The 16717-nt window shown below is 42.6% G+C and overlaps 1 protein-coding gene across 1 annotated transcript; it reads left to right on the top strand.

The window, feature by feature from the left end:
- The first annotated feature begins 2396 nt into the window (after positions 1–2396).
- CFAP107 (cilia and flagella associated protein 107) lies at positions 2397–15978 on the top strand. The gene is made up of 4 exons (XM_077250248.1): positions 2397–2589; positions 11100–11213; positions 13366–13540; positions 15271–15978. Exons 1-4 carry the CDS (start codon positions 2401–2403, stop codon positions 15549–15551), a joined length of 759 nt encoding a protein of 252 aa, XP_077106363.1. The 5' UTR covers positions 2397–2400; the 3' UTR covers positions 15552–15978.
- Positions 15979–16717: the final 739 nt, after the last annotated feature.

Here is a 16717-nt window from a genome sequence, read left to right as displayed (position 1 = left end):
AGGCGGCATCCACACGTGCCTTTTCTAACTGCATCCTTCTCTCTTGATCGGCTCTCTCATGATCTATGCGTGCTCTCTCTAAGCGTGACCTTCTCTCTTCATCATCTAGGCGTGCTTTTTCTAATTTAAGTTGCATCTCTTGGTCAGCAAAGCTCGCTCGTATTTTGGCGGCTTCAGCATTTGCGCGGGCAATGGCAACCGCGCTGGTGATGGATGTTGTCTTTGAGGAAACGGAAGTAACAGATCTTGTTCTATGCGATTTGTGAGACATGGTGTCTTGGGAAAGTGCTTGGCTGTGCAGAGATTGCTGTAGCTGTATTTAGTCTCTGAGTAGCCGGTGACTTGAATCCCACTAGTTGGATGGCTGCCGTTTCACTGTTCTGTCCTCACTAAATGAGGCAGGCTCATTGTAGCTATCCAGTCAGCTAAACCGCTACACCGGGGTCCAATAAGGAGACTGTGGTTGAGTCTGTGCTTTATTAAACGTAGTGGTATATTGATGCGGTGAAACTGTGAACAATGATATACATGGAATCAGTACATGGTATAGAACGATACATACTACACATGATAAACGTTATGCATTACATTTAGAAGGCTAGTAACTGAACTAGGAGTGCAACTGGTTAAGCTAGGCTAATATAGAGCAGAAATATCTAGAGAAAAACATAAAGACATACCGGCAATGCAATCGCAAGGGGAATGAAGTGTAAGCGTCTTTCCTGGAAGGCAAACTGGAGGAAGTGAATGAAAACTGGAGGGAAATGTGGGCTGAGCTACCATAATGCATTGCAAAGGAGGATCAGACATAAAAAATACATAGCAGAAAAATAGAACAGTCAACATATCTCTGACCGCTAGAGGGAGCCAAAGCACTACAGATAAAGGTATGAATATATCAAGTCCTGTATACTGGCTGAGAAACTGCAAATTATACAAACAGATAATGGAGGTAACAATTTAGATGGCGGAGACAGAACAGCCATAACATCACCCCAGTGGACCCCTTAAAGCAGCGTCTGTCCCTACTGACCGAATACCACAGGTGGCGTCGCGAACATAAACTTTATTCCCTTTAAAGACCTTTCCCTTTTACATGGGCGCCTAGGGCCACGGACCAGGTAGCCACCGTGACATCCCCCTGTGAACCGCAGGACCCGGTATCGAGTACCCCATGGCCCTGGAGGGCAACTCATACGTATTTACAAAATTTCACTGGCAGCATCGAGACTTATTAGACTCGTCTCTTCTTATTATTATTCTTTTCTTTCATGTTCGTTACTTTCATTATATTACTGGACTCTGCAACATTGAAAAAAGTGTCCAAATCAGCTCTCTGTTACATAACTCTGGTAAAACACAAAAATTGAGCTTGTTTGAATTGGTATACATGCAGCACATAAACGCATGTTCACATTGGCCATAAAACATACAAATCCTACAAGAAGGAAAATGAACATAAACCCTGCTGTAACTAAATAAGGAAAAAACAAAAGTGCATTTTAATAACACAGGGTTCTTAGTAACATTGTTTTTGATCAAAAATCGCATAAAAGCCATCCCTCCGGCAACAAGGTTCACCCTGATCGGGACGGTCCTACACTGTCTTACATTACAAACCTTACCATGTGTCAGAGTGGACCTCAGTGTGTGAATAAGGGCAAAGGAAAAACATTAGGGGTGCAGTTTTAGAATGATGTCACTTTTGGGTATATTTTGTAATATAGGCCCCTCAAAGTCACTTCAAATGTGAGATGGTCCCTGAAGAAAATTGGTTTTGTAAATTTTGTTGGAAAAATGAGAAATGGCTGATCAAATTTAACCCTTCTAACTTCCTAAGAAAAAGCAATTTTGTTTCAAAAATTGTGCTGATGTAAAGCAGACATGTGGGAAATGTTACTTATTAACTATTTTGTGTGACATAGCTCTCTGTTTTAAGGACATAAAAATGAAAATTTGAAAATTGCGACATTTTCAAAATTTGCCATATTTCCATTTTTTTCAGAAATACACGCAAGTCATCTCAAATAAATTTTACCATTATCATGAAGTACAATATGTCATGAAAAAACAATCTCAACATCAGTGGGATCTGTTGAAGCGTTCCAGAGCTATTACCACATAAAGTGACAGTGGTCAGAATTGTAAAATTTGGCCCGGTCGGGCCGGTGAAAACAGGCTTGGGGGGTGAAGGGGTTACACCACAATGTGTGTGAAATCTCTAAAAGGTGTCTGGTCATTTAAGAAGAAAAAGCTCAGGTTAAGGGGCTAAAGGAGCTGTTTAAGTGAACTTGACCCTGTATTAACTGTAGGTGAATCGTGACTTTTCTTAGGAGGTTGACACAGCGTATCCATTGGATATCTGCTGATGAATGGAACTGAGCTGTCATTGTGGTTCCCATGGCAACGGTAAACATTCCGACTGCAGACAGAACAGCGAGATGTGATCTCCAGAGAGCAGACAGATCCAGTCTCACTATGGCGACATATCCCCTCTGTGCTAAGAAGGGATCTCTGCCGGGATGGAGGATCGAGCAGAGATATTCTAACAAAGTGCTCATTGGAAACTGGGCGGAGGAGCGAAAAAAGGTACTTTCCATGTTCGAAGGCTGGGACAAAGGGCGTCATTGTGGTACAAATAGCAAGGTTATACATTGGGGAAAGCCTTCTTCTTACTTAGTGTAATATTTGATTACAACCCACCTGCTCCTGTCATTCATAGAAGCCAAAAAAAACACTCGCTGTCCCCTCTTCATTTGGTCCCTTTCCGTATTCCGTCACTGCCACAACTTGCTAGATGGGGTTTCCCAGTCTTTTAATAGCTGTATTCATCCAAATGGGACTCCCCCATAGGACATCACATACTGTACATAAAAAAAAATGTAGGGGCTTTTTTATCCATCTAGCCCTATGAAGAACAAGGGTTCTTTTCATTTATTTTTGTTTTACGTTGTTTGATTTTATAGGCGTGATCGGATAAACAAAAAAAGAGAATATTTTTTCTGATAAAAGCTACAGACAAAAATTCAGGTGAATGTAAAGTATGTACAAAAAACATGAATACAAATAGGGATAAAAATGTTATAGGTTTAAAAAAAGGAATTCAAATAAAAGGTCCTGCAAATATGTGCAATCAGAGCCATTGGATAATTATTTTTAAAAAAATAATAAATTCACTTAAGAAAATTACAGGTTTTTATGCTAAATATATTTTTATTTTATTTTTCTAATATTGCTTTTCAATTTTCTGCATCTATAAAAAAAATCAAAAATCTTACAATTTTTACACTGGTCACATCATCTTATACCAGAGATTCACAATTGCTGTTCTGTGTAGAAGACTTTTCAGCAGTTTCATTATCATCACAGAAAGGATTTCAAGGAAATATAACCTCTATACACAGTAGATGATACAGGATCCACCAATCACTATATGCGATGCCTCATCTGCTCCCTCTTCCTTCACAAGGACCTTTTGGATCAGGCTCAGATGAAAAGCTCAGAAGGTTTTCATGTAAAAGTCCGTGTCTGAGTATGTCTATTCCTGTTGCGTCCACCTGCCCAACAAGAAGTAGGAGTCTAAAAGGGAACGTATCACCTTGGAAAAAGCTATTTACCTACAGATCCACAGTTAATCTGCAGGTCAATAGCGTTACGATACTGTCTGGGCATTTTACTGATGCGGCTACAGGGAGAAAATGAACTTATTTCCTCCCAGCAGCCCCTGGCTTTCAGTCATGGGAGGTGCCCTCAGCAGCAACAGTTGGCAAAAGGGAGCAAAAACTTCATCATTGAGCATCGAAGAAACATTGTCTGGTCAGATGTATCCAGATTGCTTGTGTTTCATGCCCCTGGTAGGGTCAGAATTTTGCACGTGCAGCATGAATCGGTGAACCCTTCCTGATAGGTGCCAACTTGTGTAGGTGAAGTAATGGTGTGGGGAATTGTTTTTTGGGCACATCATGGGTCCTTACCAAGAGCTTATCTAAGCATTGTACCCGACCTTTATGGCAGTAGTTTACCCTATGGCAGAAGAACGCTATCAGCAGGACAATGCACCATTGCCACAAGGGTGAAATAGTCATGGATTGGATTAGAGGAACATGATCGTGACTTCTCGTTTCTACCCTGGTCTTTGGAGTCACCTAGAGAACGTCTCTGGGACGAGGTGGAAAGGGCCATTCCGGACATGTCAATACCTCCATGTAATTTGCTGCTACTGTGAGATGCTATCCTGTCCTCCATCATGGGCCAATATTTGTCCAGAATGATTTCAACACTTACTTACTGGAATGTATTCTTCAATGAATAGCTGCAATTCTGGAGACCAAAGGCGATTAACCCAATGGGTGGTCGATCGGTGCATCCAATAAAGCGGCCATTCACTGAGTTTTGCCTTGCTGTACAAAGATTACCCTCACTCACGCAGACCCTGTCCCCAGTGGAGCTCACAATCTAATTTTCCTGTGCCAGACAGACGGATTATGGTAACCAGAATACCCAACCAGTATGATTTTGGAATGTGGGGTATATTGGAGAATTTGGGGAAGATCTCTTAAGACATGAAGCACATATATATACCATGGAGATGTTATCTTTGGTAAACCCCATGATCCGAGCACCGCGAGGTAACATTGCTAACCATTGGGTCACTGTGCTTTTCATTACATGCGCTGCCTACTTCTCTACAGCACATTCTGAGCACCGCTGAATCCGCACAGCCCCCTCACTGTCTGTACAATGTGTCAGGCAATGTCTGATGCCACCGCTACGGTCTGCCAGGATCATCGGTCTAAAATCTGAAATTATCTATATAACCTAATGACTGGTGCTAACTGGTAACACCACTGTCTGGAAGGCTCCACCAGGAACAATTGCAGAACTGTCAGAAGAAATCCCAGGAACCTCAGAGTTCTAGAAAGAAAATCCTGTGCCGCCTGTCATCTAAATTATCAACATTTGTGAGCAGCATTTTCAACGTCATACTCAATGTGATAGGCCAGGATACAAGGAGTCATAAAGCAGAAACACAAATATGATAATATACGTACAGATGTTAAAAACGGCAATAACCACAAGGTGGCGATATTCATTATACATATTTATGTCATAACTTGTAGAAGGGAATTTTTCTAGAATTAAATCCCTTGAATATGTTATTTAGGTACAGTTTGGGATGTTGTTCACAGTGCGATTGTTCACAGTTGTCACCCATCTTTAATTTCTTCTTTCTTTATGAAGATGTCCACGCTTTCTCTGATAAGGAAATTCACATAAGAAGAGCTCAGCGTACACATTCCACAAGCACAGCACACTTGTCATGCAAGCACAGCGTGCACATCACACATGCACAGCACATACATCACACAAGCACAGCACATACATTACACAAGAACAGCAGATATGCCACTCAAGCACAGTACACGTCACACAAGCCCATTGCATACATTACAAAAGCTCACAGCACATATCACACAAGCACAACACATATGCCACAAAAGCACAGCACATATATCACACAAGCAGAGCACACACATCACACAAGCATAGCGCACTTTGTATACATCACAAAAGCACAGCACATATATCACACAAGTACAGTGCCTACATCACACAAGCACAGCACCCATGTCATGCATGCACAGCGTGCACATCACACACACACAGCACATACATCACACAAGCACAGCACACACATCACACAAGCATAGCGCACATTGTATACATCACAAAAGCATAGCGCACATGTCACACAAGCACAACACATATGTCACAAAGCACAGCATACAGTGCCTACAAGTAGTATTCAACCCCCTGCAGATTTAGCAGGTTTACACATTTGGAATTAACTTGGCATTGTGACATTTGGACTGTAGATCAGCCTGGAAGTGTGAAATGCACTGCAGAAAAAAGAATGTTATTTCTTTGTTTATTTTTTTTTTAAATTGTGAAAAGTCTTTTCAGAGGGTCATTTATTATTCAACCCCTCAACCCCCCAGAATTCTGTTTGGTTCCCCTAAAGTATTAAGAAGTAGTTCAGGCACAAAGAACAATGAGCTTCACATGTTTGGATTAATTATCTCTTTTTCCAGCCTTTTCTGACTATTTAAGACCCTCCCCAAACTTGTGAACAGCACTCAAACATGGTCAACATGGGAAAGACAAAGGAGCATTCCAAGGCCATCAGAGACAAGATCGTGGAGGGTCACAAGGCTGGCAAGGGGTACAAATCCCTTTCCAAGGAGTTGGGCCTACCTGTCTCCACTGTTGGGAGCATCATCCGGAAGTGGAAGGCTTATGGAACTACTGTTAGCCTTCCACGGCCTGGACAGCCTTTGAAAGTTTCCTCCCGTGCCGAGGCCAGGCTTGTCCGAAGAGTCAAGGCTAACCCAAGGACAACAAGGAAGGAGCTCCGGGAAGATCTCATGGCAGTGGGGACATTGGTTTCAGTCAATACCATAAGTAACGTACTCCACCGCAATGGTCTCCGTTCCAGACGAGCCCGTAAGGTACCTTTACTTTCAAAGCGTCATGTCAAGGCTCGTCTACAGTTTGCTCATGATCACTTGGAGGACTCTGAGACTGACTGGTTCAAGGTTCTCTGGTCTGATGAGACCAAGATCGAGATCTTTGGTGCCAACCACACACGTGACTTTTGGAGACTGGATGGCACTGCATACGACCCCAAGAATACCATCCCTACAGTCAAGCATGATTGTGGCAGCATCATGCTGTGGGGCTGTTTCTCAGCCAAGGGGCCTGGCCATTTGGTCCGCATCCATGGGAAGATGGATAGCACGGCCTACCTGGAGATTTTGGCCAAGAACCTCCGCTCCTCCATCAAGGATCTTAAGATGGGTCGTCATTTCATCTTCCAACAAGACAACGACCCAAAGCACACAGCCAAGAAAACCAAGGCCTGGTTCAAGAGGCAAAAAATCAAGGTGTTGCAGTGGCCTAGTCAGTCTCCTGACCTTAACCCAATTGAAAACTTGTGGAAGGAGCTCAAGATTAAAGTCCACATGAGACACCCAAAGAACCTAGATAACTTGGAGAAGACCTGCATGGAGGAGTGGGCCAAGATAACTCCAGAGACCTGTGCCGGCCTGATCAGGTCTTAGAAAAGAAGATTATTAGCTGTAATTGCAAACAAAGGTTATTCCACAAAATATTAAACCTAGGAGTTGAATAATAATTGACCCACACTTTTATGTTTAAAATTTATAAAAATTTAACTGAGCAACAAAACTTTTTGGTTTGTAAGATTTATGCATCTGTTAATAAATCCTGCTCTTGTCTGAAGTTTGAAGGCTCTAACTTATTTGCATCTTATTAAACCTGCTAAATCTGCAGGGGGTTGAATACTACTTGTAGGCACTGTATATATCACACAAGCACAGTGCATACATGACACAAGCACAGTGCATAATCACACAAGCACAGCGCACACCTCACACAAGCACAGGGCATACATCACACAATCACGGCACACACGTCACACAAGCACAACACACACGTCACACAAGCACAGTGTATACATCACACAAGCACAGCACACACGTCACACAAGCACAGTGCATACATCACACAAGCACAGCGCATACATCACACAAGCACAGCACACGTTACACAAGCACAGCACATACATCGCACAAGCACACCACATACATCACAAAAGCACAGCACACACGTTACACAAGCAAAGCACATACATCACACAAGCACAGCACATACATCACACAAGCACAGCACACACGTTACACAAGCACAGCACATACATCACACACAAGCACAGCACATACAGTACAGACCAAAAGTTTGGACATGCCTTCTCATTTAAAGATTTTTCTGTATTTTCATGACTATGAAAATTGTAAATTCACACTGAAGGCATCAAAACTATGAATTAACACATGTGGAATTATATACTTAACAAAAAAGTGTGAAACAACTGAAATTATGTCTTATATTCTAGGTTCTTCAAAGTAGCCACCTTTTGCTTTGCACACTCTTGGCTTCAAGAGTTAGTCATCGGGAATGGTCTTCCAGCAAGAAGGAGTTCCCAGAGATTCTTAGCACTTGTTGGCCCTTTTGCCTTCACTCTGCGGTCCAGCTCACCCCAAACCATCTTGATTGGGTTCAGGTCTGGTGACTCTGGAGGCCAGGTCATCTGGCGTAGCACCCCATCATTCTCCTTCTTGGTCATATAGCCCTTACACAGCCTGGAGGTGTGTTTGGGGTCATTGTCCTGTTGAAAAATAAATGATGGTCCAACTAAATGCAAACCGGATGGAATAGCATGCCACTGCAAGATGCTGTGGTAGCCATGCTGGTTCAGTATGCCTTCAATTTTGAATAACTCCCCAACAGTGTCACCAGCAAAGCACCCGCACACCATAACATCTCCTCCTCCATGCTTCACGGTGGGAACAAGGCATGTAGAGTCCATCCGTTCACCTTTTCTGCTTCGCACAAAGACACAGTGGTTTGAACCAAAGATCTCAAATTTGGACTTATCAGACCAAAGCACAGATTTCCACTGGTCTAATGTCCATTCCTTGTGTTCTTTAGCCCAAACAAGTCTCTTCTGCTTGTTGCCTGTCCTTAGCAGTGGTTTCCTAGCAGCTATTTTACCATGAAGGCCTGCTGCACAAAGTCACCTCTTAACAGTTGTTGTAGAGATGTGTTTGCTGCTAGAACTCTGTGCGGCATTGACCTGGTCTCTAATCTGAGCTATTGTTAACTTGCGATTTCTGAGGCTGGTGACTCGGATGAACTTATCCTCAGAAGCAGAGGTGACTCTTGGTCTTCCTTTGCTGGGGCGGTCCTCATGTGAGCCAGTTCTTTCTAGCGCTTGATGGTTTTTGCAACTGCACTTGGGGACACTTTTAAAGTTTTCCCAATTTTTCGGACTGACTGACCTTCATTTCTTAAAATAATGATGGCCACTTGTTTTTCTTTACTTAGCTGCTTTTTTCTTGCCATAATACAAATTCTAACAGTCTATTCAGTAGGACTATCAGCTGTGTATCCACCAGACTTCTGCACAACACAACTGATGGTCCCAACCTCATTTATAAGGCAAGAAATCTCACTTATTAAACCTGACAGGGCACACCTGTGAAGTGAAAACCATTCCCAGTGACTACCTCTTGAAGCTCATCAAGAGAATTCCAAGAGTGTGCAAAGCAGTCATCAAAGCAAAAGGTGGCTACTTTGAAGAACCTGAGATATATGACCCCGAGGCTACAGGGTCTAGGAGAGGGGAAAAGACAAGAAACAGGGAGCAGATCTAAGTGCAGATTATTTAGTTCAACTCAATTTTCAAAGGCTAAATTGCTCACCTTTGATGTGGCTTGTGTCATAGCGTATCGACCTTTGTGGTCTGGATGAGATGCTTTGTCTCCCTGATATGCAGCTATAGTCCGGATACAACGGATCTCTCAGCCAGGAGACTGTGGAGTGAAGTTCAGAAAAAAAAGTTCATCCAGTCTGTTCAGCGCTCCCAGGTAACAGGCACCAGGCAGAGGTATTACAAATCTTCAGTAATTTATTTAAAATAAAAGATCTTAAAAAACAATACATAGAACAACGCGTTTCGGCTATATACTTATTACAAATAGCCTTCCTCAGGTATGATATTTTATTATGTATTTTAACTGTTCAAATGAATATACTTATACACGGATAAGCTAAAGCTATATACTGAAAACCACTAAGCAGCAAAGAAGCTAATGAAGAACCACCAGGTCTTGATCAATTAACATAATTAATTATTCAAGTGGACCTATGTAAACTATATAACTCCAGCAGTCTATAAAGTAATATCATACCTGAGGAAGGCTATTTTTAATAAGTATATAGCCGAAACGCGTTGTTCTATGTATTGTTTTTTAAGATCTTTTATTTTAAATAAATTACTGAAGATTTGTAATACCTCTGCCTGGTGCCTGTTACCTGGGAGCGCTGAACAGACTGGATGAACTTTTTTTTCTGAACTTTGAAGAACCTAGAATATAAGACATATTTTCAGTTGTTTCACACTTTTTTGTTAAGTATATAATTCCGCATGTGTTAATTCATAGTTTTGATGCCTTCAGTGTGAATTTACAATTTTCGTAGTCATGAAAATACAGAAAAATCTTTAAATGAGAAGGTGTGTCCAAACTTTTGGTCTGTACTGTACATCACAAAAGCACAGCACACAAGCACAACACATACATCACACAAGAACAGCACATACATCACACAAGCACAGCACACACGTTACACAAGCACAGCACATACATCACACAAGCACAGCACATACATCACAAAAGCACAGCACATACATCACACAAGCATAGCGCACGTCACATAAGCTTTGTGCAAGTCACTCATGCACAGCGCACACAAGCGCAGCACATATGTTACACAAGCACAGAGCATGTCGCACAAGCACAGCCCACTTGTCATATAAGCACAGTGGACACATTACACACGCACAGGGCATACGTCACTCAAGAATAGCCCACACATTACACAAGCACAGTGCATATGGCACACAAACATAGTGTTTTATCTGCTGCACATCTACCAGTTCTCTAAATGCTGAGCTCTGTATAACCCAGCCCACATCACTGTTTGGAAGCCTTCTGTGTATACTGTGCATAGGCAGAAAGCTGACAATCAGTGTTGGGCGGGGTTACATAGAGCTCATAAATATGGAGGACTACATGGCAACAGATTTATTAGTCTTGTAGCAATAATCTCCTCTTGATATAAAAGGAATTTTACAAAGACTATAGCAAGCAGCCCAGTAAGTGACACATCACTGGAATCAGGGTCTCTGCCCCTACATTATGCTTCTCTCAGATTAGGTGGAAAAAACCTAATGACAGATTACCTTTAGGTGTACTATTCTGCAAAGGCTCATAAGCATGTGTACCTTTTATTAATTTTGTAGGGACAGAGCAATGCAATCATATCAAAATATTGAAACAACAGTTTATTTAAATAGTGGCTGTTACTATTTGCCTTCATTATTACATTTGAGCATTTATCTTTATTATAATACACATTTTCATTTATTGTGTTTTTTTCTTTGTTTTTATTTTTAGTTTATGAGAAGCAATCTTTCACCATCCAAGAGCTGCTATGAAAAAGACTTTGTACAGTTCTCAGGCAGTAAACCAGATCGAATACAGAGGAGATATTTCTTAAAAAGGATGGAGGTAAACAAAAGTTCCTTAATATTGAAACTGAGCCTTCCGGATTGAGCTTTTGTTTTGTTTAGCATTATGATAGTTAATAGATGCTAAACACGACAATCATTAACCATGAAAGCTGCAGTTGAGCTTGAAAACACACCTGGCTCCTTATAGGGGTGTGTGGCATCCCAGGAGTTAGGTTGCCACAATGGCATTGCCTTCCTCATGGGGGGAGGGTGATGTCATGCCTGGAAGTAAGGAGGGATCCCCTTAGCAGGTAACACAAACATACAACACCTTCCTGACTCCAGATCTGAAGGGAGGGCTCTAAACCCGGTTTCAGGGGAACTTCCCTATAAGTTCTGGTCTGGAGGTGCGGTTAGAGAGTTTAGTGTGAGACAGTCAAGGGAAAGGAAGTATGTGAGGGGAGAGACTGGGAGTGGAGCTGTGACTGAGCTCACCTCAGGATTAGGCACAAAAGAAACCGGACACCAGAGTCCATGGTTGCAAGGGTACTGAAGGCCCAGCAACTAGAACCGGACAGCAGGAAATTGCAGGTTTCCTGGCCCATCTAACACCTGGAGGCACCACAGCAAGTCAGGAGTCTGGGGCTGCCAGTCAGAAGACAGTGTCCATGAAAGGCTCATGCTGTCAACCATATGGGTTAGGAGTAATAGACCTTAAGAGGAACTTGTGTAAAGCTTCAGGCAGCCAGAGACAGAAAATACAGCGCAGAAGAGAGGCCTCCGAACCTACCTGGCTAGGTGGATCCCAAGTTACTCCCAGGCTTCCCGGATCCCATCAACACCTGTAACCTGTGCCCCAGACTGCACCTGCAATTCACCAGTAAAAGGTAAAGGAAACTGCAACCCCTGTGTCCTCCAATTATTTCCTGTTCCCTCAGTCGTGCACCCCACCGTCTATCATCCCTTACCAACTGCACCGGTAGCCCTGGGGCCCCACTCCACCTGTGGGGAGCAGAACCATCTTCACTGCGTTACCATCTGCCCCAGTGGTCCCTTTAAGCACTGTCGGCCATCCTGGCCGAACACCACAGGTGGCGTCATGAATTATCCCCCATAGACTTTATTTTCCACTTTCCTTCATAATTTTTGTTGGACTCCCAGGGCCATGGACTGGGTCGCTTTCATGACCACCCCTTTAAGTACCGCAGGACCTGGCCCGAGTACCCCACGGCCCTAGTAGGTGTGCCATTTTCACTTCTAGAGGGTGCATTACAATATATATAGAGGAATAAGCGCGTACAGTATGCTATATGGAGGACTTTGGGGGTACATTATACTATATGGAGGACTATGGGGAGTTCATTATACTACATGGAGCACTATTGGGAGTGCAGTATACTATAAGGAGGTCTATGGGGAGTGCATTATACTGTATGGAGGACTATGGGGTGCATTATGCTATATGGAGGACTATGGGGTGCATTATGCTATATGGAGGACTATGGGGTGCATTATGCTATATGGAATGATATGTCAGGCTATTAACATATTTGTAAGCCTTTTTACTATATGCAAACAATTGTACAGTGTGAATGTTTGTGTGGGGTCCATCATACTATGGGAAGGGCTGTTTGGAGGCCATTATACAGTGTGGGGCCATTATACTACATGAAGGACTGTATGGTGGATCACAGTTGGAGGATCATACTGTGTTGGGGTCACCATACTTTTCTGGGGGAGTTGAGGGGTGGGTACAGTGGGGTCATCATACTGTGCATGTGGAGGGTAGTGTGGAAGAATTCAATATGGGGTATCACAGTGTTTGTGTGGCACTTTTGTTGGCATCATACTTTATCGGTGCAATGAATGAGAATCTAGGGCTCCAGCAGGAGAAAAATTACTTTATAAAGGCTGCAAAGTTGTGAGATGTGCTCTTCTGTTACCCTGCTGAATATTCTTACTTTTCCTTTTTTGGGGGGTTGGAGGGGGGGACAATTAGAACTTCTGCTATGGAGCCCTATGATTTCTATGTCCACCCCTGGCATTACATTGTACCTCTAGTTCCAGATTATGGCAGCCCGTTGTAATTAGCGCACATCCAATGATTTCAGTGCCTTGCAGTCATGTCCATTGTGATTTTCTTGCTGTAAAAGCCAATTCCGAAAAACTGAAAACTGGGGAAAATGACATATTTGTATTCCATATTCCAGGGTTTACCAGGACATCATTTATTGTCACATCACGGAGAGCCCGGTTCTGGACACTTAGTATCACACTATGACGACCATTACATAAGACGCGGCAACTCTACTTTGCCTCCTCTTCGGAGTTGGGATGGAAACAGTCTGACCTGGGCTCCAGAGAAATCTGACTTTCCTTCTACGGGTAAAATTAAAGTTTATTTATTTTTTCTTATTCCATTTCAATAGTATCAGAATGTTTAATTCAGCAATTTCCCGGTGTCAGACGTGATCCCGCAGCTTAGGCCTCATTCAGATGTTTTAAACAGACAGAACGCGCATTTATTACTTTGTAACGACCTGCTCACATGTCCGTGTTTTTTGTGTCCTCAAATAATCATGGAGACATGTCAAATTTTATCACTTTTTTTTTTTTTTAATCAAAATCACCCACAGAAGTCTATGGGTCTGTAAAAATCAGAGCTAGCACACGGATGGTGTCAGTGTACAAACCGTGTCCCCATTGCAGTGGAAAGGAGATGGGCCAAATCCTCACTTCCAGGACTTCTTGTTCTTCTTTACGCAGATAATAGTTATTGATGACATTGGCCGTATGTTTGGGGTCTTTGCCTCCCTGATGGTTTACGTGATGGATAAGTAACTGCCTGTATTTCTCAGCATTGAGATCCTGAACAAATCCCCAACTCAATTTGCTGAAATGTAACCCCAAACTTGCAGGACCCTCCTTTGTGGTTCACTGTTGCCTGCAGACCCTCATTATTGTACCACTCCCCAGCGAAAAAACTGTCTTCTGTTACAACCAAATATTTCACATTACTCCAGAGAACCTGCTGCCATTTTGCTAGCCAGACTTTTCCGAATAGAAGGTGGGTGCAGCTGGGTGCCACTGGTTGTTGCCAGTTCTGCACTAATGGCACTGCTGGAAATCTTCCAATTTAGCAGGAAACTAAGCATGATGTGTCTTTCATCTGCTGCACTAAGTTTCCTTGGCCGAACTACTGCGACGACGGTCTTCAACTTTGCTTATTTCTTGTTGCTTCTTCAAAAAAACTTGAACAACACAACTTGAAACCCCAGCCTTCTTTACATAGTTAATATGGTTGAAAAAAGACACATGGCCATCAACTTCAATCAAGGGATGCTTTGAAATCTTGCATGCTAGAAACCTTGCTGTTGCACTATAACTACCTTGTGTCTTGCTGCTGTGCTCATTCTGTGACATGAATCTGTCTTCCACAACCTCACCTTTATAGCAGAGTTTGGCTATTCCCCAGCCAGTTTTTAAAAGAACAAGTGTGTCTTTACGCAGTCTGAAATTGGCAACACTGATTGGAGAGTGTCAGTATGTAGGGCAAGCCGCCAACTGGTAAAGTTATCAATTTATTCATATGCTTCTTGTAGAAATAACAGAGGAAAAGACATTATAAATAATAAGAATTCTAGAATTGCCAATTCATAAAGATTGGAAGTATTTACAGAAACACTTCATGAGTCACTTACCATAAATATGGCATGTCATTTAGGTATGTGGTGTAAATGCCGCTCTCCTCCTAAATCCAACCTTGTTTTTCTTTTGTTCCTGTCCCTCACCGTTCCTGAGATATGGCCATTTCATCCTTGTATATGAATCTAGTCTTGATGGTCAAGTGGGCAGGACCTCAACTCTTTTTTGTGGGAGTCATCTTGCAGACACCGCCCTATTGGCTAAAAAGAGAAAAATTTATATACACGTAAGACATGATCATATTTCAGGAATGAAGAGGCGCGGGAATAAAAAAAATACAGCGCCAGAATCAGGAGAACAGCGGCATTTACACCAGGTAAATTACATATTTATGACTAATTACAGGACTTAAGAAGATTTACATAAAAAAGGAGAAAAAGAGGGTGACATAATATTTGTCTCTTTTTCAGATCCTCCAACCAATTTTGGGCTTTTGCAAGAAAAGCAAAAACACTGGAGAGAGCAAATCTCTGAAGAGCCGAGAAGCGTTTACTCTGCGTCATACCGGCAACCACCACCCTCCGCCCTCGTCACCGTCCGCTACGGCGTGGCTCCCCGCATCCTGTCCAGCACTGTGCATCAGCCCAATAATACCAATAAAGCTTTAGACTTTAAATGTCAAACGTACCTTCAAGTCCCAGACAACCTAGTTAGAAGAACCAACCACAACCTGACAATAGAGTCGTCCTAAAGCAATTCATACAAATCTGACTATTCCACCATTAGCAATTTGCCTACAAGGCTTAACCACAAGATCAATGTGATGATGATACATTGTAATTAATAACTTCAAAATTATTTTTTGTGATTTTCTTTTCATGAAAATGTAACCACAGCATAGGGTGGTGGATGACCGGAATCCTGACACTTTATCCTATGAAAGTTGTCATGTGAAAATGACCCAAAGGGTTGGTGTATAAGCAGATATGCCCCAAGGTGGGCATTTTGGGGTATTAGGATGTTTGAGTAATGCTGGGTAGACAAGTGTAACTTAAAACTATTACAAAAGGGGATTCAAATGCTAACATGACCTGGATAAATAAATATATTGTGTTGTGGATACAGATAATATACACTATATGGAGAAAGTATTGGAACACATGTCTTAATTATTGATTTCAGGTTTCTCATTCAGTCTCTTTGCCCCGGTGTATAACCTCTGGCCCCTTGCTCCCTGTATATAACTTCTGCCCGCCCCCCCGATCTATAACATCAGACCTCTTGCCCCCTGGGTATAACATCTGGCTCTTTGCCACCAGTGTATAGTATCCAACCCCTCGCCATGCGGTCTGCCTTCTCTAACATGGGACAGAATGGCTCATGGTGCAGAACTCACTGATGCCAGTCCCGTCCTGTAACAGGAGCCACCGGTGTAACAAGTCCTTCATGACTCTTCCACCACTAAGCACAGTGCCAAGTGTCGAATGCATTGGTGTAAAGCCGCCACCACCGGACTCTGGAGCAGTGGAAACGTGTTCTGTGCAGTTGTAGATCACACTTCTCTATTTGTCATCTGACTGATGAGTCTGGGTTTGGTGAATTCCAGGAAAACTTTACCTGACTGCATTGTGTCCGCTGTACAGATGGAAGAGGGATAATAGTATGAGGATGCAAAGTCTTAATTCTTCAACACAAAACATTTTGGACAATTGTAGCTTCCTTCTTTGTGGGAACAGTTCGGGGTAGACTCTTTTCTGTTCCCCATGAATATGCCCAGTGCACAAGGTCCATACAGACATGGTTGGAGGAGTTTGGTGTGAAAGAATAGGGCCGGCCAGATAGAACCTGGACCTCAACCCCATCCTACACCTTTGGGATAAATGGAGATTGTGAGCCTGGCCTCCCCCCAACATCAGT

This window comes from Ranitomeya variabilis, chromosome 4 (genome assembly GCF_051348905.1).
Source record: "Ranitomeya variabilis isolate aRanVar5 chromosome 4, aRanVar5.hap1, whole genome shotgun sequence".
Taxonomy (NCBI): Eukaryota; Metazoa; Chordata; class Amphibia; order Anura; family Dendrobatidae; genus Ranitomeya; species Ranitomeya variabilis.
This window is presented reverse-complemented; position numbering and strand designations above follow the sequence as displayed.